At 40.1% G+C, this 24,103-nt stretch overlaps 1 protein-coding gene across 4 annotated transcripts in view; it reads left to right on the forward strand.

Annotated features, from left to right (window-relative positions):
- DOK6 (docking protein 6) overlaps positions 1-24,103 on the forward strand; it is a 195,911-nt gene that overhangs the window by 148,832 nt on the left and 22,976 nt on the right. For 2 of the 4 annotated variants that reach the window (XM_077352868.1, XM_077352867.1), the window contains exon 7: positions 384-501. In XM_077352868.1, coding sequence (XP_077208983.1) covers positions 384-501 — 118 coding nt within the window. Of the gene's footprint in view, positions 1-383; positions 502-15,600; positions 15,787-17,368; positions 23,791-24,103 lie in introns of those variants that run through there. The other 2 variants (XR_013234208.1, XR_013234207.1) reach the window with 2 other exon arrangements.

A 24,103-nucleotide genomic window follows, 5' to 3' on the forward strand; every position in this document is an offset into this window, starting at 1 on the left:
AGTAGATAAGAATGAGGAGAGTGGTAATTAACTCACATGGACACAGTTATGTACTCCTAAACTAATCAAAGCAGCACCAGAGTCAGTAAAGGGGGGGGGGATACCTCCTAGTTAGTATACAATGGAAACACAAAACACTGACATATAATTTGCTTATCTGTGAGTTTTTTCCTTAATAGATAATAGCAGTAGCACAGTTAAAGAAGATGGGTAAAATAAAAATGTGAAGTTTCAGAATATTTTCCCCTCTTCAGATTATTTCAGTAATGTGCCTAGTTACTGTTTGTTAATTATGGTGCTTCTCGTAATAATGATTAAGATATCGTGCAACATGTAGGTAGATGGATTGGAGAATAGGATTTAACTCTTCTGCTTCTTTGCAGCTTCAGACCAGTATGACTGAACCAATGACATTACCAAAATCAATCTCACTTCCTCGCAGTGCATACTGGCATCACATCACTCGACAGAACAGCATGGGAGAGATCTACAGTTTACAAGGTAAACTGCCTGTAAAGTCAAAAGACTTTCTGCTTGCTTCCCTCACATTGAGGAAAATGCATGCAAATTATTCTCATACACAGTAGCAGTTTTCTACCTGTTTCAATGTCCCAGGCTTATTGTCAAACTCACTAAGAGTCGTGAGAGACACCTTTTCTGCCTCTATGTACTTTCTTAACTTCATAGATAAATAGAAAATATCTTTACCATAAATGTTTATCGTTGAAAAGTAAATTTGTCATGTCAGATCTGAAAATGATTTTGTGTATATCTTGTTATCTAGTGAATCATGACATTTCCCATACAGAAGCTATATTCTGATTATTATTTTTTAAAAACTAGTTTAGTCCCTCACAGAGTTTTAGCCTGTGAGGCAGTTCCTGATGGTATCTTGTCTTCTGTAGAAGGAAATTTTAGATTGTTCTGAATGTTTGAGGAAGGCAGTCTGCATACTTATAGACCAAATGTTGTATACTTAGAAATGAAAAGGACTGTGCCCTGTTTTGATTGCAGAGAATCAGGAAGAAAGCTGATAATATCCTCTGTGTTTGCTTGAAACTTTCAAACTTCCTGTGGAATTAATGTGTAGTAGCCAACTATTTCTGGTTGCTCTTCTCAGCCTACCACCAGCTGAGATATATTGTTCAAGACAGGGCATATGTCCAGTTTTCCCTTACCTCCAGAATCTTCATATTTTCATAGAGTGCATTACAGCAGTAAAACCAAAATGTGATTAGAACATGGATCATCATGGCCACTTATATAGATGACATGCAGCTCTATTTCCTGATGGATGGTCAACCAGATGCCCCTCCAGACATGTTGGCTAAGTATTTTGAGGTGGTGGTGAAGTGGCTCAGGGGTAGTCACTTGAGGTAAAACCCTTCAAAGACAGAGGTCCTGTGGTTCAGTAGGAAAGGATAAGAGCAGGAAGCACATTTGACCTACCCGGAAACTATCAGCTGCACAGACCGCCAGGAATTTGGCCATGATCTTTGGCACTTCCTTATCAATGTAGGCACAAAGTCACCAGAGTAGCAAAGCAAGCATTTTTCCATCTTCATCAAGTTAAGCTTGATGCCCACCTGGCTACAGTGATCCAGGGGATGGTCACTTTGAAACTGGCCTACTGTAACTATGTAGGCCTACCCAGCAAAAGAACTTTGCAATGTGTTAAGGAATTGATAGATTTAGGGATTTAGAAGTATGTTGCTTGGGCATATTTCTTCAGTATTTTGGTGGATTGGTGGTGGCTCTACTGCTTGCTAGATTTATTTTCTAATTTAAAGCACCAGCTCTTCAGATGAAAGGTGTTCTACATCCATTGGCCAATTTACATTAGTGCACACATCCAGGTATAGCAAATTATGAGTAATTCATTTAATAATAAGGTTGTGTGTCTCTGGTATTACTATTTAATTTGATTGTAAGGCAGATAAGGCTTTTGCCACTCTTTATATAAATCAAAATTATTACTTTTTGATGTTTTTCAAAGGCATCAGTTTCTACTTAACACTGCAGATTAGCTGGGTGATGTATGAAAGCTCTTGTATTAATTCCCATCATTTGAATACTGTGTTCACTAACTAGACAATACTTAACCTGTCCATTTGTGACTTTCTTTACCCCTTCTTGAGAATACATAGCTGGTCCATTGTCTGTGTCCAATCTCCAGTTAGCTCACATTAATCTTAGTGTATGCATGTGTGCTAAAGATAGGTTTATGCAGTTCACTTGTAAGCCAGGGACAGGTTTTAGAAATGAGAAGACAAACGGCCGATATTGCCTGAAGGAGTACTTAAGGAGCTTTGATTTAGCTGAAGCAGTGAGAAGAAAAGGTTTCAAAAATTAGAATTTTGTTTCTTATTTTTAAAAAAATCTGAAATGAACTTGAGTCACTGGGGAGAACTGAAATATTTAAAAACACAAAAAGGAGAGGAAGCATGTATCTTCCCTGAGGCCACAATCCTGGGCTAGAAACTGCAAAAAGAGTTGAGCCAGCCCTGCCCTCAGTCCTAAAACTTGGAATCTGGCCATGCTGGACAATTTCAAGACACAAGGGGGGATTGCTTATTAAGGAGCAAATAAATATTTTATGAACCACAGAAACACTAACAGACTGACATGTCATTTGCATGTGTCAGTAATATATATTTTATTGGCCATTGCATGAATCATGTAATGCAGTGTTCCCCTCCCCCATAGGAAAATGTGAGGTGCAGTCAACCTAAGCACAGCATGCAAGTTTTCCCTAGCCACATTTTAATTGATAATCTGACAACCTGTCACTTTCTACAATCAGAATGACCTGTTCTGAACTTTCCTACAGACACTGTGAACATCAGAGAGCTGCACTGTGAGATTACCATTGAATGATAATGAACCAGTTTGAATACTGTTCCTTAAATGTGTACAGAAATAAACTGAATTATGATATCCCTATATCAATCAATCGCTTTATAAATTGCTTTATAACAATCCAAGATCAGCATGCAATCATAGCCAAAATTATACTGCTGTCATTCGTACAACAAATGGTAAAACTACTAAAACTGTTAACATCATATAAATCTATACATAAAAACAACAGTAAATTTACTGGGAGTCAATCAGTTTCTTCTGCCTTATTGAGCAAGCCGCTGTGCAATGTTTTGCTACATTAAAGATAATTTTGGTAAAGCTATCAGCCAGGAGAAGACAAGTATAAAGGCAAAGGTATTCCCTGTGCAAGCACCGGGTCATGTCTGACCCTTGGGGTGACGCCCTCTAGCATTTTCATGGCAGACTCAATACAGGGTGGTTTGCCAGTGCCTTCCCCAGTCATTAACGTTTAACCCACAGCAAGCTGGGTGCTCATTTTACCGACCTCAGAAGGATGGAAGGCTGGAATGCAACCTAGAGCTGGCTGCTGAAACTGAACTCGCAGCCTCATGGGCAGAGCTTCAGACTGCATGTCTGCGCCACAAGAGGCTCAAGTATAGGAGTGGTATATTCTGCCTGGGAATTTAGACAATATTCGCAAAATATATTGGATGCAAATATCCTGTTAAAATTGGCAGTACAGGAGCACATGATCAGTGGATTCTACCATTCCAGACTGACATGGACATAAGCAAAAAGTGTACATGCATTCCTCTCTTCTATCAGAGCAGATAGTAGGACAATGAACCGAGCTAGAGTAAATGCTCTATGATGTTTAGGGTACTCTAAGGTGGGTGTCATCAACCCTCGGTCCACGGCCCGCTGCTAGGCCGCCAGCAGCCGCTCCTGCCTCCCCCCGCCCACAGCGAGAAGGAAAGGAAGAGGCAGGCGCAGCCACCGGCACACCAGCAACGCAAACACGCATGCGTGCAGTTGCCGTGCATGCGCGTTAGCGCCCCCTGGTGGCAAAAACACACATGTGTGGCAACTGTGTGCATGTGCGTTAGCGCCACCTGGTGGCAAAAATGCGCATGCGCTGCAAGGTATATAAATATCTTAATGGGAAAAAAGTTTTGATCTCTATTCCCTGCAACAGGATTAAAATGTGTTTGTGCATTGTCATTTTGAATAGCCCATAATCGTTGCCTAATATCATGGCTTGTTGATACCCTTAATGTATCAGTGTGGTATTAGAGTGGCCAAGTTAATGGAGTTTATCCTCAATCTTTCTCATCCATCTGGATTGTTAAGTATCTGATAAAATTAGGGGAGTTAAGTTGGAGGGAAAAAAACTTTTCTTAAGCCAAAAATATAGAACCTGAATCCATGCAAATCTTTCTAGTGGTACTAGTCCTGTTTCTAACCTAAGTAAGTATACAATAAGACACTCCAAACAGGGATCTAAGTAATTTAGATTGAATTGCTTCCATTTTTTGATAATTATTACAGATGGATATTGTGTGCCATACATAACCTGTAGTATTATCTTTCCTTGGAATACTTTCAAAACATCAGGAATACATGAGACCCCTTTTGTAAAAAAAAAAAAAAAACTTAAGGTTGCTGCAGATGTTTTTTGAGCCTGGTCAGTTAGTTGTGTTGTGTGATGTCCACGAGCCAGTTGCTTGAAATACTACTCCTAAATATTGGAAATCTTTTCCTTGTTCAGTTTATAATTGCCTATGTGCCATCTGTGCTTTGCGTACCTTTTGGACAGGACAAGGATTTTGGTCTTAGTTAAATTAATTGTTAAATACTCCTTATTACAATAGTCCATGAATGCTCAAAGAACTCTTATGAGCCCTATTTCAGTGTATGAAAGTATACTATGTCATCAGCATACAATAACATAGAGATTGCTCTTCCTGTTATTTTTGGTGGATGGAAATCAGGGTTCATAAGATACTGCACCATGGAGTTAATGTATAATTAAATAATAAAGTAGCAAGGTTGCATCCTTGTTTAATTCCTCTTCTAGTTGGTATCAGTTGAGACAACGTAGAATATATCTCATGGCTATAAAATTACTATCATATAGCATGCATATTAGTAGAAAAAGTCTATGGCCTATCTTAGACGCTTCTAGTTTCTGCCAAAGTTTATTTCATGAGATGCTATCCAAGGCCATTTTGTAATCTACAAAGGCTACATAAAGTGTTCCATGTGGTTTGGCAGTGCACTTCTCTGCCAGTTGACTCAATAACAAGCATTGATCAATTGTGCTATGTTCAGTTCTGAAACCTGATTGCTCTTCTGTGATGATGTTCTCCCTGTGAAGCCATTCGCAGAGCTTCTAGCACAAATGTCTGGCATAGAGTTTGCCCACCACACTCAGCAGGCTAATTGTGTGGTAATTGGAATGATCTAATTTCACTCCTTTTTAATATATTGGCACAATAACAGTCAGGCTCCAGTCTTTGGGGGATCTACCTTGTCTGGTCTGCTGGCAGGGCCTCATGGGAAATTTAGTTCATAGACCTCAACAAGAAATTTCTGTGGAAGCACACTGTTTTGAATGCCAACACTACAAACTAGGGTTGCACACCAAAACACACAACCCTCCTACAAATTTTCCCCCTCAGAAGTATGCTGTTCCTTGTAGAAAGTTGTAATATCTTAGCAGAGAAGGGAGGATCTGCGCTGAACAAGATCCCATTGGTGAACGAGGGACTAGGGGCTGTCTATTCACCCATTGGTGTATGGTGACACAGAGGAGACAAAAAATACACTAATTTTTATAGCATGCTAATGTTTATAGTATGGTGTCTTCGGCGCCATCATAGAAGAAAAGTCACAGTAAAGTTAGTTTCAAATATTATGCAGAAACTAGTGGAAAAGGCACACTCACTGCTATGAGGAGGAAGGACAATGCATAATCAACAATTCTGCACTGAGTTTTCTGTGCCAAAAATGGTGCCACATGCAGAATTTTTTAAAACCTTTTTTCAAGACTTTTTGCAATAATACCAGTATGTCTCTACATGTTGTTAGTCTCTAGGCATGCAGGAAATATGCAATATTCTAAATTAACTTACAATCAAAATCATCAGAGACAAGTCTGATGGAGATAAAAGGCAAGTTGTATTGAGAACTTACTGCCACGTAAAATATCAGTTCTGGGTTTTTTTTCTTTAAAAAAGATAAACAATAAACATTGGTAAAGGTAAAGGTAAAGGTATCCCCTGTGCAAGCACCGAGTCATGTCTGACCCTTGGGGTGACGCCCTCCAGCGTTTTCATGGCAGACTCAATACGGGGTGGTTTGCCAGTGCCTTCCCCAGTCATTACCGTTTACCCCCCAGCAAGCTGGGTACTCATTTTACCGACCTCGGAAGGATGGAAGGCTGAGTCAACCTTGAGCCGGCTGCTGGGATCGAACTCCCAGCCTCATGGGCAAAGCTTTCAGACGGCTGCCTTACCACTCTGCGCCACAAGAGGCTCTTAAACATTGGTATACCGACTCAATTACCAACATTTGAAGCATTTTATACCACTCCCTCCCTCCTACCGGAGAGAGGGCAGCAAGTTCCTTTTGAGTGTTTTTCAATGTAAATTTGATTATTTTTAAATGTTTAAAATATTTAATAATTGTTTTATGATGTAAGCCTCTGAAACCTCGGAGGTGGGCAGCATATAGATTTGAAAAATAAATGTCTTAATTAAAAATAAGTATGATTAATGCTGCTTAGCAACTTACAAAAAATCCTTTAAAAGATGATCCTCTCCCCACTTTCTATAAGTCAGGCTGTTCTGTTTTGTACCGCAGGGGGCTGGCCTCTTGCAGGGATCAGATCTTGATAGAGTAAGTCACTAGCACTCTGCTGTTTCAATTCAGACACAGGATACTTTTCATGCCCATATCATCTTTCCCAGGGAACATTATGGTTTTTGCAAGTTTAAAAGAAAGGCAGAGAGTTGGTGGGGAATGAATGGGCTACTAGTGATCTGTGCACAAATGGAGGATGACATGAATGTCTCTTGAGGCCATTTCCTGCATTTTGCATTGGGCTAGATGACCCTGGAGATCCCTTCCAATTCTATGACTCTAACCATGGAGTGGACAACCTTGCACCAGTCAGGTGACTGAAACATGGGAAATCCTTGTTTTAGAAGCAGCTCATCTCTCTCCCCCCACCCCTTTGTAGGATGTCAGTGTATTATCTCACCATTGTGTAGGACTCTAATTACCACCAGGAGCATAGTGGATTGTTGCTACATTCCTTCTTCTCCCAGCCATTCCAACTATGATCCCTCAGAAAGCAATCCAAGAGCATGGGATCTGCATGTACTACAATCCATGTGAACTGAGAGGGCAGGACTAGAGAGGAGAAAAATGATACTACTCTTACTGCTACTTCCATTACCAGATTTACACTGATAGGAGGAGAGGACAATCCTGGTACAATCTGCTAGCCCATGTAGCTAATAATCCATACAAATCTGCAACCTGGAGTAAGAAGAGGCAAGAGGAGAGGAAAATAGTACAGCAAAGATCCATGTTCCTATCATTGGCTGTAGCTAGGATCAAATCTGTTACATTTAGACATAACATAGACTTGTCAGTTCTGTGGCATTAAATCCACTTAGTCTCCAATACAAGGATGTGTGTGCATGTGTGCTTACAGAGCTTATGTTCTCTTTCTGCTGCTTCTTTAATGACCAGAAAGTTCACAAGGACACAAAATCCTAGACTGAATGCATGTAACTATTGTATTGCTTCCAGTGTAATATGGTATAATATGGTCACTCACTCTGGGTAGCCAGTAAAGCAGGGATTCCCAAGCAGGAATCCGCAGACCCCTGGGGGTCCGCAAAAGCACCAGAGGGAGTCCATGGCCTTTCCCCTCCTGCCTTAATGTACTTGGCCACAAGCTATGGAACCCAGAGGGCTCAGTGGGTAGACCATGGGCATAAGAATCAAGGGGCAGAGTTGGTTGTGGTGTGGTATGGGGGTTCGGGCCATCTTCTCAGCTCCTGCCCTACTTTGGTCTATATGAGGCAGAACCACTGTAACAGTAGTCAAATTGCTGGGAGTAAGCAAAAGGAAAGAGAAGGTCAAGTTACATCACTTTTCAGGAAGGTGTGGCAGGGAGGCGTAGCCAGCTGGCATCACTTCCAGGGGTCCTTGAAGCCTGAACATTTATTTCAGTTCCTCCATAGTCAAAATGTTGAAAAAGGCTGCACTAAAGACTACTTCACATAGCAATAGATTTCTGAAGCCATGGAAATATTTTACCACATTCATAAAAAGAGATTTAAAAAAAGAAGAAGTTTGTGTGGATAGTATAATACTGGCAGTGGTTTTAGAGTGCCAAGAAGAAAATATCAGTACCTTGGCCTAAATTTCATAGATAGTATGCCACAAGGACTTAAAAGGCAGAATTGGACTTTTTGTCTTGTTATCTTAGATTAAAGTCAGCTGCCAACAGATTGTCAGAGCAGGAATTTGAAAGATTTGCAAATCCATACAGATTTACTTCCAAATAAGAAATGAGTGGCAGTGCTTAAGTGATTTTTATATCTTTGTCACAAACACATACAGATATTTGGAGCATTCATAAGAAGCTTGTATGTGCTTTAAAATAAATAAAATCATCTGAAATATGACAAAACATTCTGAAGGGAAGGATAAGTGTTATTTCCCTATGTACCTCATGTGACATCAGTGATGCAGTCCAGGACTATATTGTGAACTCTGGCTAAGAGCAACACCAACTTTAATTTCTGAATTACTAGTGTAACCTCAGTTTGTGGCTTCTTTGGGGCACAACTTGGAATGAATCTTGCAGTAATTCATCTTTTCATTTAACATTATAACACCTAACAAAAATATTGATCCTAGTAACACAACAGAAGAGTGATTATTTAAAGCTTGAAACAATCAACCTCAGTCGTTCAGTTTGCCACCCGCCAAGTTCATCCCTTTCCTCCTGTTGGTGGCCCAAGGAGTCTCCCCCTGAATCTTCCGCAGACCAGCTTCTAAAATGGGGTCCCAAATGAACTCCCCATTAGATAACAAAGCCCTGAAACAGTAATTCTAAAATTATAATTTAGAACAAATCTCTTTTCCTTAATGCCAGAATATACTCAATAATTTTAGCACAACTCTGGCTGGACCAAACAGATAAGTAACCAGTAAGGAATTGGCAAATTATCCAAGATTCACTTGATTTCCAGTTTGTCAGCAAGATGTAGTGTGGGTTTCTGCCTTTGAGACAGGAAAGGATCATCAGAGGGGGATTTTCCTCCTCAGGTTATAAAAGTATTGCATTATTCCTATCCAGTAGAACAACGCTGGTGTGTCCAGTAGCACGTTTAAGACCAAGACAATGTGATTCAGGGTGCTTGCACACAAAAGCTTCTACCTTGAATAAAACTTTGTTGGCCTTAAAAGTGCCACTAGACAAACGTTGTTCATCTGCTTCACACTAACACAGCTACCTACCTAAATCTATTCCCATCCAGGGTTATTCACATCTGTGGAGTTTACAAAAAAGAGAAAAAGAAGCATTCACATCTGATTTTTTAGAGGGAAGAGTGATTGGAGGTGTAGTTTTAAAACCTGTGGTTTTAAAAAAGATATTATTTCCATGCAGCATTACTCATGCTCTTAAAAACCAGAGGGTCATGTAAGACCACAGTAGGGGGCCTTCAGCATGCATCAGGTGTGAAAGTGATACCACAGCCAACAATGGACAGAAAATTAATTACTCTGGACTGTATGAAATCCCCATTGCCAGTACAATTTCATACAGAATCGCATCATCAACCAGATAACCACCAAAATCAGCCTGGTGTAGGAGCATCCATGGTCATACTTTGCTTTAAGGAAAAAATTAATTACAATCTGATCAAAGTTAAACACTTTTAATTTTAGATAAATGAAACTCAAACATTTGCTTACTTTCCCTTAGGGTTGCCAGGCCTGTGCCCCTCCTTCCCCGGCCACCAACAGGTGCTGAGAGGTAGGGTTGCCAGATCTAGGTTGTAAAACTTCTGAAGATTTAGGGATGGAGCCTGGGGAAAGGACAGGCATGTCAGTGGGGTGCAATGCAATAGAGTCCACCCTTTAAAGCATCCCTTTTATTCAGGGATCTTTGAAGCTTGGAGTTGAGCTATATTTCCAGGGTATCTGCTGGCCCTACCTGGAGGTGGGCATGCCTGCTTTCCATTAAACTAAGGGAACTTAAATAAGCAGTACTGATTGTTGTTGTTTACTTCTCCCCCCCAAAAAAAAAAAACTAGCATAGAAATAGTTTTTCCTCCAACCCATGTCCATCATAAATAATGAAAATATAAAGGCCTGTTGAGTAAAAATATGAGTAAACTTATGAAGAGGCAATGGTTAGAGTGCAAAAGAGTTTTGAGAATGGAAGTAAGCCATTTCCACTTTTATCTTATTATTTGACAATTATTGGTATATTTATTAAATTGTTTTATCCTTGACAGGATACAGCACAGCACGGCACGCCTCTGAGCACAGCTTAGTTGCATCGCCATTATCTGGATTGCCTGGGGCAAAGCTAGATTTGATGGAAACAGTCACATTTATTTATTCACACATCTGTTCCAGTCAGCATAAGCATTGCAGGGTCTAATTTTGAAAACACATGGTGTAAGTCAGCAAAGGAAGCTGAACTCTAGCCTGCCTAATGTCCTCAGGCTTTATCATTTCAGACATTTATCCATTTGTTTTTAGTATTACTTTGGTGTTCAGAATCCTTTTTTTTTAGAAAAATACCCACAGGGAAATAATGTAGGAAGTGCAGGGAAGTGGGGATCAGTTCTGCCTCCTTCCCTTATTTGTTGTTAAAAAGAAGTATTTATGGTGCAGACAAAAAGGCAAGAAGTATGGCTACCCCCACTTTATCTGGTTTGCCTCTTGGTTACCTAGGAAACTAGAGAAAGATTGGGATAAAATCCTTCTCAGATTCTGATTTATGAGGGAAATGGAAATATATACTATCACCAGGTAAAATTTCTGCATTGATAACACAAGCATGGTTTTTGTATCAAAAACAACAACATTAAGACTTTTTTCTGCATAAAAACAGAGCTTATACTAAGAAGCCTTTTAAGTAAATTAGGATAAAAATAGAAATCTGCTTTCTCCATTTTTTCAAATTTCAAAAATTCAGTAGTGATGACTGTCACAGGAGACTCATGGGTTTTGAACAACTAGAAATGTATTTCTAAAGAAATGCTAGAGAATTCCAGCTGTTAAATATTGATAGAATTCAAGAACAGAAAGAAAAAAAGGGAACTGTAGGTGCCATGGCTGGAACATGGAACCGTGTAAAATATATATAGTTTAAAATAATATATATATATATATATATATATATATTCATCTCTAGATGGTTTAAATTAAATAAATAGGACTAACTATTTAGCCTATTTGAAATGTTAAATGTTGTTTATATCCTACTATTAGTGGGGGAAAGTTCTAAAAATAGTTTTTGAAATAACAGTGCATGATGGAGTGAACAATTGGTTAAATAGCTGTTTACATTAAAATATTAAATTACAGAATAAAAGTCAGAATTTGGTTGCGACTCTTCTGGCTGCTGAAATGGTACAGGAATTCTCTGAAGAGTCTATCAAGCAACTTATGGCAGATAAGAATCTAGCAATAGCTGAAATAAATACATTAGTAGCAGACCAAATATGAGAATGTTAGTCTTTCTTTACTGAAACTGAACATTAAGATTTCACTGTAGAAGTGTGAAACCCTGCCATGCTTTTATTGACCTCCTTTTGTTGGTTTGTTTGGTTTTTATGGACTTGTTCCATTTTTATTATTTTAGTTGTGAGCCACCCTAAGCAGATTCTGTAGAGGCGACATACAAATTAAATAAATAAATAAATATTGATTAGTTGTTTTGTTGTTGTTGTTGTTTTTACTTTTTGCCTCTGAATGGTTTGAAATTAATTCATGTTGGACCTATTTCTATTTTGCCTCATCACTGAGCAGTTCGAAGTCTTCATCTTGCGTAAGGAGACTTTATTCAACTTAGCTTTTCTTGGGGGAAAGCTGGACCATGACATTATTTTTATTTAACTTGTGCTTTTCTCTTTTTTTACCTTTTTGTGTTGTTGTTGTTATTTCAATTTATTACCCGTTACTCTCAAATGGCTTGTGGCAGGTTACAAGAGTCTGAACTAAATCCCAATGAAAACCCCATTAAAACCCCAGGCTTAAAATAAATGTGGATCCAGTAATCACAGTACAAAAAGGAGATATGGCAGAAAAAACAATTCAAAGCACTATCAATTCTCCCAATAAAAATTTCATAGAGGGGCGCAGATGTTGGTTGATCATTGCTTTTATATATATTAATCAGGTTTATACATTTCTAGGTTGAAATTGTTCAGGGCCATGTTACTAAAATGAAAGGTTAAGTATTTGGACCATCAAAAAAGCAGGGTGGTTATTGATGGGACTCTAATGCACATGGAAGTGTTCATGTGCAATAGGGGAAAGGGAATAGGTTCCAACCTTCAGTCTTTTCATTGTGCATTTTGTTTATTGCATATCTTTGAAGGGGGAGTTAATATTTCTGTTAATAATATAACACAAGCTTGTTGAAGTTATAATGCTTCATCGCTGAAGGAAATAAGATATATGAAAGATTTCACCCATGTGCAAAATACCTAGACTTTGCAAAGCAGAAAGAATATTCAATGCAAAATCACAATTGATATTTAAAAAGCAATCAGTTACATAAGAATAAAAAGCTTGGCCGACTCATTGTGCTCACTCTTCTTTTAGGCCAATCCTATGGGCATTTCTTCTTTGCTTCTGTAGTTTTCTGCAAATTAAAGTGTGTTAAAGGAATTGCAGGGGTATTCATCATTTTGGCATATCCACTGTTTGTTCATATTCACAGCAACTTTGCTGAATTTATTCTTTCATCTAAGTATAGCATTGAAACAATGCAAACAATATAGCACATTATAGTATATATGTAGAATAAATTGTATCATTCATATTTTGTGAAGCTGAATGTGTGCTACCCGACTAGCTGAGGCCTGGGAGTCTTCTATGTGTTTCTTTGCAGAATCTATAATTAACATTTATAGTTATAAAAGTTTGGCATTGGAAAATTTTAAAGTTAACTAAACAACATCAGAAAATGACATTGATACTGATCCTAGATATTTAAAGGGCTTGAGAGAACTGGGAAATATTGTGGGGGAAAACAGATATCTACATTTTCCCCATTTTTTCCTGCCCAACAGTGTACACTGAGGCCGATTCTGCTCAGGTGGAAAATGCCGGGAGGGCAGTCTTATGACATTGCCACCAGGGCAGGCCTCTCCTGGGTCCAGTGTGCATTAGGCCGCCGTTGCCTTGCAGATGTATTTCCTTAGGCATTCTGTGAGCCAAATAAGCCTAGCCAGGTGGAGGCCCACGTGGATGCAGATGTCCTAGGAAGGCCCAGATGGGACAGAAAATGCCCCACTCGGCTCCACAGCACTTCACACTTCTATATGGCATTTTTTTGCAGGAAGGTGGGAATGCGTCCTCATGCAATTCCACCTTCCTGCAAGGTGGGGGAGGGGAAGAGTGGGCGCTGACGCGCTGGCCAGCACTCTCACAGAGGTGCAGAGCAGCCCCCACACCTCTCCTCCCCCCCCTGTGCTGCAGTGATGGCTGCTTCAGGCGCGAGGCCAAAGCGCCCAACCCAAGCAGTTACCCCCAGGAGGACTTAGCCCCAGTGAATCATTCCTCAAAAACCCAAATAATCCTAGAAAGGGCACTGTCATCTCCCCCTGCCTCTGAGATAAATTTGGACTAGAATTCCATGGTTGCCTATCAACAGACACTAAGAGACTCCTTTTCTTAAAGTTATAAGTAATCTTTTTATCATTTGATATTAAATTTCTACAAATCTGCAGATTTTTTAAGGTTTGTGGAAAGATCCCAATTCACAGCTCCAGTCACCAAATTTAAGTATCCTCTTATTTGACCAACTTCTCTGTTAGGATATATTATGATAATGTTTTAGTTTTTAGCCACCTTGGTAGTCCTCATGAGGTCAGAAAGATGTGATATAGATTTTGTAATATAAAAGTAAATAAAAAGAATTTTAACAATATAGTATTTTTACTAGTGTTTATACTGCTCTTTGCTCTACGGGTAAGAATTTGCTGGTTGTCCTGGACCCCTGGAACATTTGCCTGGCCTTGACCATGGCCAGGATCTTTTTGGTCCTGGCCCCAACCTGGTGAGATGAGCTCCTGGAACAGCTGAGGGCCCTGACAGAGCATGTAGGTTCTGCACTGCCTGCAAAATGGAGCTCTTCTACCAGGTATTTGGTTGAGACCAGGGGGGTGACAAGTTTACCAATCTGTGGGTCCCACCCTACCTATGCTATTATTCTACTTATGCTTTTACGATCAGCAACCCGAGGTTTTTTTATAATATCTCGGACCACTTGTGTTGATCCCAAGGCTGGAACAGCAGAATTGGGATTTAGAAGTCTTATGATGTCATTTACTGTAACTGTTTTCCTGTGGGTTTTATGGGTTTTATTGTGATTGTATTGTTTTACTAGAAGTTAAGGCCACTGTAGGCTAAAAACAGCGGGCGCTAGCAGCCTCTCCCCCCCAGCTCCCTTCTGGCCGTGTTCCTAGCTTGCCCTGGCCAAAGCCTTTGGCCCTTGGCCTCCGGCCCCCTCCCTGCCACTTCGTAGGCTTCGGAGAAGGGAAAGGAGCATGGCCGCCGCATCTCCTACACGTCAGCCATGTTCCTTTACCCTCCATGAATCCTTGAGCCCCCGGCCCCCTCCCTGCTGCCTTGCAGGCTTCGGGGAAGGGAAAGGAGCATGGCTGACACATCTCTGATGCATTGACCATGCTCCTTTGCCCTCCCCGAAGCCTTGAGCCCACGACCCCCATACCCACCAATGCCTCCTCCCTGACTGCCTTCTCCGACAGCCGCATCCTTACCTGCGCATCTGGCAGGGTGTGGGTGGGTCAGGAGGTGCACTGGGCTAAGCGGCCAATCAGGAAGTGCGCTGCGCACGCCTCCTGATTGGCTCCTTGGCCCCGGACTGACAATTGGAGGGACCAATCGGGATGAGCTTTGTGCCTCCCGATTTGCCCCTCTGCTTGTCAGTCTGGGGCCAAGGACCAATGGCCAATGGCTGACCTTCCCCATCCTGGACTGGGCCTGCCCCAATCCCCTTTACTGCTTTATTTATACCACTCCCGCAGCAGTTTACAGATTTTGAACCACCATAACATGGCTATTGCTGAGAGTGGTGGTATAGAAATATGAAAATAAAAATAAATAAATAAATAAATAAATAAATAATTCATCACCGTGGTAGTAGAATTCATAGCTTTTCAGCATTGTTTTTACAATCCTTTATCCATTGCTATATAGGTGGCTGTTCTAAAGTGAAGCCAAACAACTTGTATTTCTTGGAGTTATATTACAAACATAGAATGTATTAGATCAACATTTTCAGTTGTCTAAAGGATTGTAAAATGTAGATGCTCAGTCGAGATGGTGACTGATGAGCAGTTTTAATCATCAGCTCTGTTATATTAACTCTTTTAAAGCACTTTAATAGGCTGTCGTTTTATCTGCCTTGGGCTGCTGGACTGTTGGGTCTACCTAAAATTAATTGGATTATTATCTTTATATTTACTCTGCAATCTGGACCAGCTGGGCAGATATTTATGACAAATCTTGCCACCAAACTCTGAGTGGTCAGTGAGCCTGGAGCTGCTACCTCAGTGAAATAACCTACAGAGCTGAACATGGGGAAGAAAAGAATGAGGAACTCAGATATGTTCTCCAATAAAACCAGCAGAGCAGTTGCATATAGATGACCTGCTAATGAAGGAACCAGTAAGTGACTTCTCGAATTTCCTTTCCCCTGACAAATATAAGGCTCTGAGGCTGTGCATCTGGCTGATCATAATTCCACACCCCAAAAAACTGAAAAATACCTTATTAGCATTTTTCAAGTATTAATTCTACCAGTATTTTTTGTTTGTTTGTTTTGTTTTTTTGTGGGGGGTTGACTATTCTTCCAGCCACCAAAATATTTGTTATTTTTCAAGACAGCCAAATATCTGGAGTTAAAAGTTGTTTAAATGGACTGCACTCTCTTTAAATGCTTTCTGGTGAATCATCAACTTGCAGAAGACATTAAAAAGGGACCAAGATCCCTTTAAATCCTTTTAGACTCAGAATTCACTCTAAACCTAAGTTGTGGCTTGGAATGGAGAAGGCAGTTAAAGGGACATTGTCCAATGGGGGATTCGCCAAATATTCTGGTTTCCTGAACTGATGAAATCCAGAACTTATTTTCATAAACCTAAGGATGAGCCTCCATTAGGCACATGATCAAGCAGCTAGTAATCACAGACCTCAGGCTTCTCATCTCCATTGCTGATGCCAAGTACATGGTTCCTCTTTCCTTTTGAACAGCTTTTTTCGGTAGCAGTTCCTGGTGTATCATCAGTAAGGTTCTGACATCGCAGCAGAATTCAACCCAGTTAAGGTGGCATGCTTGGAGTAAACATGTAAATCTATCTTCAGTCCTGTCCACTGTTTTATTATTCTCTTTTCATCAGAGCAGTTATTTAGTTCTGCAAAACGGTTCCACAGCATGCATGTGTCCTATCAGGAGAGTTGCTTCCTATCAGGAGAAAATAAATATATGAAGAAGAAAAAAGGATTGGCTATCAAGGCCCTTTCACTCTACCACACCCAGTATTGATGTGCCCCATGCCTGTTGTTTCTGAAGGATATTAACCAGGGCATTGGCATATGCCATTGCATTAAAAGTTAGTATTTCAGATTTTTATGGAGTGGGAGAGGTTTTTTCCCTCAAAATTGGAAGCTCTTTGCTTACAAGTGCAATACAAGTGCAACCAGGAATGGCATCCATATTTATTTCAACTATCCCAGCCAAAAGAAAAGGCTTTGACCTGTCCCTGGTACATGACTTTCCATTGGATGCAGACCCATTCCACTGAAATAACATTTTCAGTTTTTATAAGAACAACAAAAAAGAGGGACGTGGTAGTTGATACAAGTGCCAAGTACTAATAAAATACCATTTCACAAAGTTTATCAAAAGACCACTTCTTCAACTAACAGGAAACAAATACACCTTTCCTATAGATTTACTGGGTGTTTTGCTCTGTATCTTTGGTTGTTTCTACTCTATTGTTTTTGAAGACCGTTGCTGTTCTGTATTGCAAGGTTGAGCTGTCGAAGGAAGAACTACTTGTCATACATGATTTAAAAAACTGGTGTCTATGTGTACGTGTACACAGGCATTTATGTGAGTGAGCTAGAACAGCATAGCTGAATCAGACAATTAGATCACTCCTGAAAGATTCATTAGACAATTAGGTCAGTAGTTCATAGCACCACTGTTCATATTTTTCTGACCTACAAATGTATCCGTCTCTTACAGAGGACTGTGGAGCTTGAATCATAATTATTATGAACCTCTTTCTGACCTACATGTTCACTGAGAAAAAGAATGAGCTCAGTCTGGAACCAGTAAGCTGTTAAGATATGAAGTGTAAATGCCTTTGACAGGGCTTTGTTAAAGCTTAAAACTTGCTCTGTGCTTCAGAATAAAGAAGAGTGCCTGGGAAGCAAGTTGACTTGCCAAGCTTTGTTTGAATGCTAATGAATGTGTTTGTTAATGACAGCATCCATAAGTGCTCTTATGAAGTGTCATTTAATATCACATAATTTCTTGCTTTGTTTTATTTTAAAGGAGCACATTCTGAGTATAGTTACTGCAGGACAGAGAAAAAATATGTCATTGAAACCTGTCTGAATTGCCTGGCAATATGTGTTTTAATCGCTCTTTCGAGAGAAGAATGAAAATAGATGCATTTTGCAAACAAGATATTTTAAAAGTAGGCCATGCTGGAATTAAGGAAGCATGTTCATCCTTGATTCTCTGCGCAGGCACACATGGGAACTGTGCATGAGCAGGCCTGCCATCAGATAGGTCTTTAGACCCAAAGCCTCTAGGGGTGCTGCATGCCAAAACCAGGGACCATTCCACACAATTTAAATGTAGCCAAAGTCTTACCTTTCATGAACGCTATTAATTTAACATTCCGCATGATGTCGTAAGCAAACTGCAAAACTCCCGCCGAACTCCTGCAACAATCAGAAATGTTCAACAGAGGGACATTTCTGGATCTCCTGGAGCCCCCCCCCCTCCAGAAGGCATGCAGAGGCTACCCCCAGGATGCAGTTTGCTCCCCCCTCATGTCCTCTAAGTTGAAAGAGGGGGGGTCAGTCAGAGTGCAATTTAAACTGATTGGCCTCATTGGCATAGTTCTCTATCAATATTGGTGGAACACCCCAGGGAGAGCCAATCAGGTAGTTGTTGAGTAGTCAGTTTGGATTTTATAAGTTTTACTGATTTATGTGAAATGTATGATGATGTGAACTGCTCCAAGGCTGATTGCAGGGAGGGACTGTCTTTATAGATCAATACATAAACAGAATCCAAGATAATTATTATGCTTCTGAATTACCTTTGCTTTGGTAGTGAAGCAAGGGGAAAATTGATACGAAGCCACTCTCAGAAAATGTGGGGAAACAGTGAATGGAAAGTGAACGGAGTTCTAAAGGGAGGAAAATCCATGCAGAACAAAAAAGAAAACGTGACCACGTGTACTGAAAGCAAACTGAAAAGCAGAATGAAAAAGAAAACCAACCAGAATGCACGGTGAAAATAAATGAAAATACAAGTTTATAAAAGTCCATTATTATCTGTTTTAATGATATTTAGTTGCCACTATAGTTGTCTGTACAGGAAAAAAAATACCTAAAGCTAAAGGGCAGAAATAAACGCCATAACGTGTCCTGTAGTCACACTTGGTTGATTTGTGCCAAATCTGTGCCAAATTATGACCTTCCTAATTTTCAGTCTGAGATCTGGAAAGCAAAACCCTACTGCCCAGCTCTTCTCATTACCAGGACCCTTGCTCATGCCTTTTACCCACTCACCCATGAATCCCCCCACTCCTACCTAAACATCCTTCCCTCACCTGCACGTGAACTCTCCCACATGAACTCTTCCTGAACTCCCTTTTTCAAAAGGTGCTGGGCAGTGCATGTCTAGGAGAATTGGTGCTTTGCAACATCCTAACACCCTTCTTCAATGATGCTGGGCAGCATGTGTAACTGGGAGTATCAACAAGTGAGGAGGCAAGACAGTGTGTAGGTGGGCAGCTGGGAAGGCGTATGGTGAGATTTGTGGCAGTAGCTCCAACCAGAAGCACTTAGTTCTGGTGGCTTCTCACCCTCAGGGGTACCTGATGCCAGCCATGAGTATAGATCAGAGAAGTCCCAGAAACTACAGTATACCTCCATTGTCATGGCTTTTCCATTATGCAATAATATTAATGTCTTTTTTTCTGAAAGATTCAGTGAAATAAAGATGCAGAAACCAATAATATTTTTAAACACTTTTTACATGCAGTGCACTGTATCTAACTAGGTAAGAGTAAACAGTTCTTGATCCACAGATTCACAGATTTAAGTAACTAACACTAATCTGGTAGTTAAGAAAAGAAAGAGGCCAAATAATTATTCTATTTCAATAAAATACTGTTTTTCCTCTAATACTTTAGCTCTGATGCAAAGCTACACGCATTGTTCAGGGACTTCCAGCATGCATTTCACTTCCATGCATGTGCTGAAAACATCATTACATTTTCAGAACCACTGGACTGGGCAATTTAGAAGACTTTGTGGCATTTCTTTCTGCTTGGCTGCTGTGAATATCTTTTTTAAGGATTTGTGTGTTATTTCATTTTATATTCATCTCCATCATCTTGAAAATACTAAAATTGAAATGATATCCCCTGAAGTGTTATAAAATTATAGCCTGTCATCAATATTTTTGAAGCTGCAGTCATAAATGTGGAAGAAATGTGCTTATTTTGCTGGCTGCACAATGCAAGTTGATTATAGCTCTCTAAAGGCTGAAGCAACAAACTACTTAGGAAAAAAAAGTACCCAAATTTTGCCCAAGTGATGGTCATACTAACACTGGGAGCCCTAGGGAGATATACCAAGTTTACTATGATGCAGCCAGCAGTTAAGTGACAGTCTGCATAGCTCACATGGGTGCATTGTATATTGGCTACAACATTCCCTATAGGTATAAACACATATGGACCAAGATGCATATTTAAGGCACTTTAGAGGACTCCATGGAATTCATTTCCTTTTGTTATGCCTTCACTGTGCCAGCAATCTGTTAAATAAGGCATGGCAGTTATAAAGCAAATGTGTTTCCTCCCCTGAAGACTGTATAGGCAGTGTTACAAGGAGGGGAAAACAATCTTTGTTGCCTGGCAATAAATTTTATCATGCATAATTTGTTCAGCAGAATGCAGAATAAGCAAGACACAATTTCATGGCACAGTGTTTTTATAAATACTTTGTGGTGGGTTAAAACAAACCAAGGGCCCATCCAGCTATGGATTTCTTCATTATCACCTTATGCTGCTCTTGATACTGGCAGACCATAGAAGTTCCATATTTGCCCTGCTGTTTGACTGCCACTGCCTCTGTCTTTGACTCTTGCTAGATGGATTACTGTTCCTAGAAACTCCAGAGTCTTTTGATGAAAGTTTGCTTTTCTGTCATAATTGCTATATATTTTCAGGGCTCATTTCATAGGTCCTGTATGCCTGGAGAGGATGTGTGTTGCTAACAGATTGGGAAGAAGAAATAGGAACAGAGGTTTGAGAGCATAGGGTTGGCTAGGACAGATGCAGAGACTAAAAGAATTGGTGAAGTTGAACAACTCCATTTCAACTGCAGACTTGGAGGTTTCCCATATGACCCCAAAAATCAATTTCTTTTTCTCATCTCCTTTTTGGTCACATACTTTGAAAGTATATATGCATTTATATCCCTATAATCTATGCAAGTCCCAGACCTGGCTGAGTTACCCAAATGAGCCCCTGTTACTTGGAGTGAGGTCATCAAAGACTAAAGAATGGGATGGGATCACTGGAGAGTTCCTTAAATAATTCAAAGATTGGTGAGCCTAGCCCCTGTCTTCACATACATACTCTACAAGAAAGATCCCCAAAGACTGGAAAATGGCATTAGTAATCTCCTTATTCAAAAAAGGGAAGAGAGGTGACCCCACCAATTATAGGCCTATAAGTCTGCTAAGTATCATCAGCAAGTTGTATACGAGACATCTGCAAGACAAATGTATTACATGGTTAGCTCAGGAAAATATAGTGCCACCACAAGCAGGTTTTAGAAACGGCAGAGATATTCTAGAACATTGTTTAGTATTACAAGATCTAATAGAAAAATACAGCACTAGGTCTGTAACCTCATTATATGCAGCCTTTGTTGACTTCAAAGCTGCTTTTGACTCCATCTCAAGGGCATGACTATGGGCCAAACTGGAGGCTTATCAATAGATAAGACACTTTGCTTTCTGCTATGTTCTCTACATGAACAGACCACATTCAGAGTCAGATGCAGTAGGCAAGGCCACTTAACCAAACAGATATAAACGTATAATGGTGTCATACAAAGCTATCTACTAGACCCTCTACATTTCATTTATTATATCAACAATCTAGTAAACTGTTTTGACTTTGCGGATTGCCATCCCCCTAGACTAGTGAGACAGTATATACCAGCCCTTCTATGTTGACAATGTGGTGATTCTGTCAAGAACCCCAGTGGGCCTAAATACGACTTTTGCTTGCCTGATGAAATATAGTGAGAAGGAAGCTTTTACAATAAATGAATTGAAAACTAAAATTACCTTTGGCAATCTCTCCAAACTAGGACCTGTTTTTGTTGGGAAAAAGCTAGAGCAAGTAACGTCATTTAAATATTTGGGAGTAATTTGTCAGGCCTCAGGATCCAGCTCTGAGTATTGTAGACAATGTTAGGGGAGAAATCAGCACATAACATAGTTAAATTCCATCACTAAAATGGAGTCTGTACCAGCAGCACTCAAGCTCATCCTTGCTAAGGTCACATTATAGATGCTCTATGGGAACTTTTTAGGCTCACCAAAGTCCCACTTTGTTCCACTCTGGTGGGTACAGCCTAAATTCTTTAGAGCCATATTACAGCTCCCAAAATGTGTGTCTAATTCATGGATTAGAGTAGAGACAGGACTCATGAAGTTTAAAGCAAAAACTGTTCAAAGTACTATACTGAATATCCCGCTTGAGCCAGTCATCAGAGGCCTTGCTTCAGATACCCCTGCCATGTCAGACTAGAATGGTGGCAACCCAAGAAGGGGGCTTTTCAGAAATGGCACTGAAACTTTGGAGCTTTCTCACCCATTCCTTTGTCTCCCTATGCCATTGTCTTCTGTCAGCAGGTGAAGACATTTTGTTTTGCTTGGCATACACTCAGTAAACTCTTATGGTTCCTTCTTCCTGACAGTATGCATTTGATTTTTTTTGTATATCTATATGAGTGCTGACGTGGTATAGTGGATAGATTTGCAGAGTAGGATCCTGGAAGACCCAGGTTCAAGTCCCCACCCCCTCCTACCATGGAAGCTCAGAGTATCAACTTGAGGCCATCACAAACTCTCAACCTAGCCTACCTCACAGGGTTGTTGTGGGAAAATGGAGGAGGGGGAGAACAATGGTATAAGCCACTTCGAGTCCCAGCTGGGGACAAATGTGAGCTACAAATAAACAAACACAAATGCATGTTCTTCTTGTAGTGTTAACTATTTATGTGTACATTTTAAATGTTATTTTCATGGTTTAAATGTTTCTGTGGCTGATGTGTGCAGCTTTAGGGACCCAATTTAGTTGTCAAGGCAGCATATAAATATTTTACATTTTACATAAATAAATAAAATCAAGCATTCTGAAACTTTTAAGAATGTGTTCCTGAAAATAATCTCTATTGACTATAGTAGGGCTCACTTCCACATAGTACTTGCTTAGGGTTGCTCTCTGGGGCAGTAAAAAACTTGCTTGCTGCTTTGCGTCAGTCTGATCCTAATGAATAGGCATTGCACACTTCTTGTTTTCTGGGATTGTTCAAAACAGTGAACATATTTTGCTGCTAGTCCTTTTCCGTTTCTGTTAACTCAGTTGTTTGCCTATTAAAATTCATACCCTTCCATTTTCTCTAGGGCCAGGATGGATCAGTGTGTTTAAGAAGAAAACCATAGATTTTAAGCAAATTCATATGTTTGCCTATATTGTGGCTTCAAGAATACTCAGCCTTGATTAAATGCTTCTGCTTTGGATTCCTATTTACTTTTCTTCCCAATGGCCAGTGATAAAGAATTACCATCCCACAGGTTTACCAGCAAACAGGGCAATAATGGTGGTCTTATGGTTTTGAAAGTAAAAAATAAATGGCTTAAGTTCGGTCTGCTTTGGAGGAATCCCTGTTGACCACGGTATGATTTCCTGTCCGTGTGTAGTTAGATGTATTGGGCTGCATGATTCTTAGCTATCTTCTCAAAGCGACAAGTGACTTTGTACCTGAAATCAGTTTTGCAGTTGGTTGAATCATGCCCCAAATTTGGGCAGCTGGCACCTTGTGATTGCCTGCTGTCTGATAGATAAGTGCAGTTCAACAAAAGCCTGAATGGAAGGATGCATGTGCCCTTGGAGATATCAGGGACAATAAAGAAAAGAAAAGCCTTAGCAAACAAAACCTTTTCAGCTGGGTATGACTTTTATCTGGGGATACTGACTTTGGCTGGGGTGGAGGGATAGCCATAACTAACTATATTTCTTGTTGTGCTTTAGAAGTTTACACAATGTGACTTCATATTAAAAAAAAAAAAGCACCAGGTAAATGTTTTTTAATAGCCCCTGTTCACCCCTCAAGCTTGACAGAACTACATTGCCCCCTAGTGGTGCAAAGCTTCATTTACCATTTTAAAGCTATGTTAGACAATATTATCAAAACCCTTTTTTGCCTGTCCTGAATATTTTACTTAATTTATTGAAGACCAAGGGCCAAGCCTGTCACATTCAGGAATACAACGGGTGGTTGATTGGGGGTGGGGGTGGAACTCTGCAGATAGCCTCTCCCTCCCCCCAGGACCTTGAAAGGCTGCAGGCAGGTTTTAGGGAATGCACCGGCAGGGGCAGCTCTCATGCAGCAGAGATTTGCAGCCTCTGAGCCTCAGAGGGAAGTGAAT

This window comes from Paroedura picta, chromosome 9 (assembly GCF_049243985.1).
Source record: "Paroedura picta isolate Pp20150507F chromosome 9, Ppicta_v3.0, whole genome shotgun sequence".
Taxonomy (NCBI): domain Eukaryota; kingdom Metazoa; phylum Chordata; class Lepidosauria; order Squamata; family Gekkonidae; genus Paroedura; species Paroedura picta.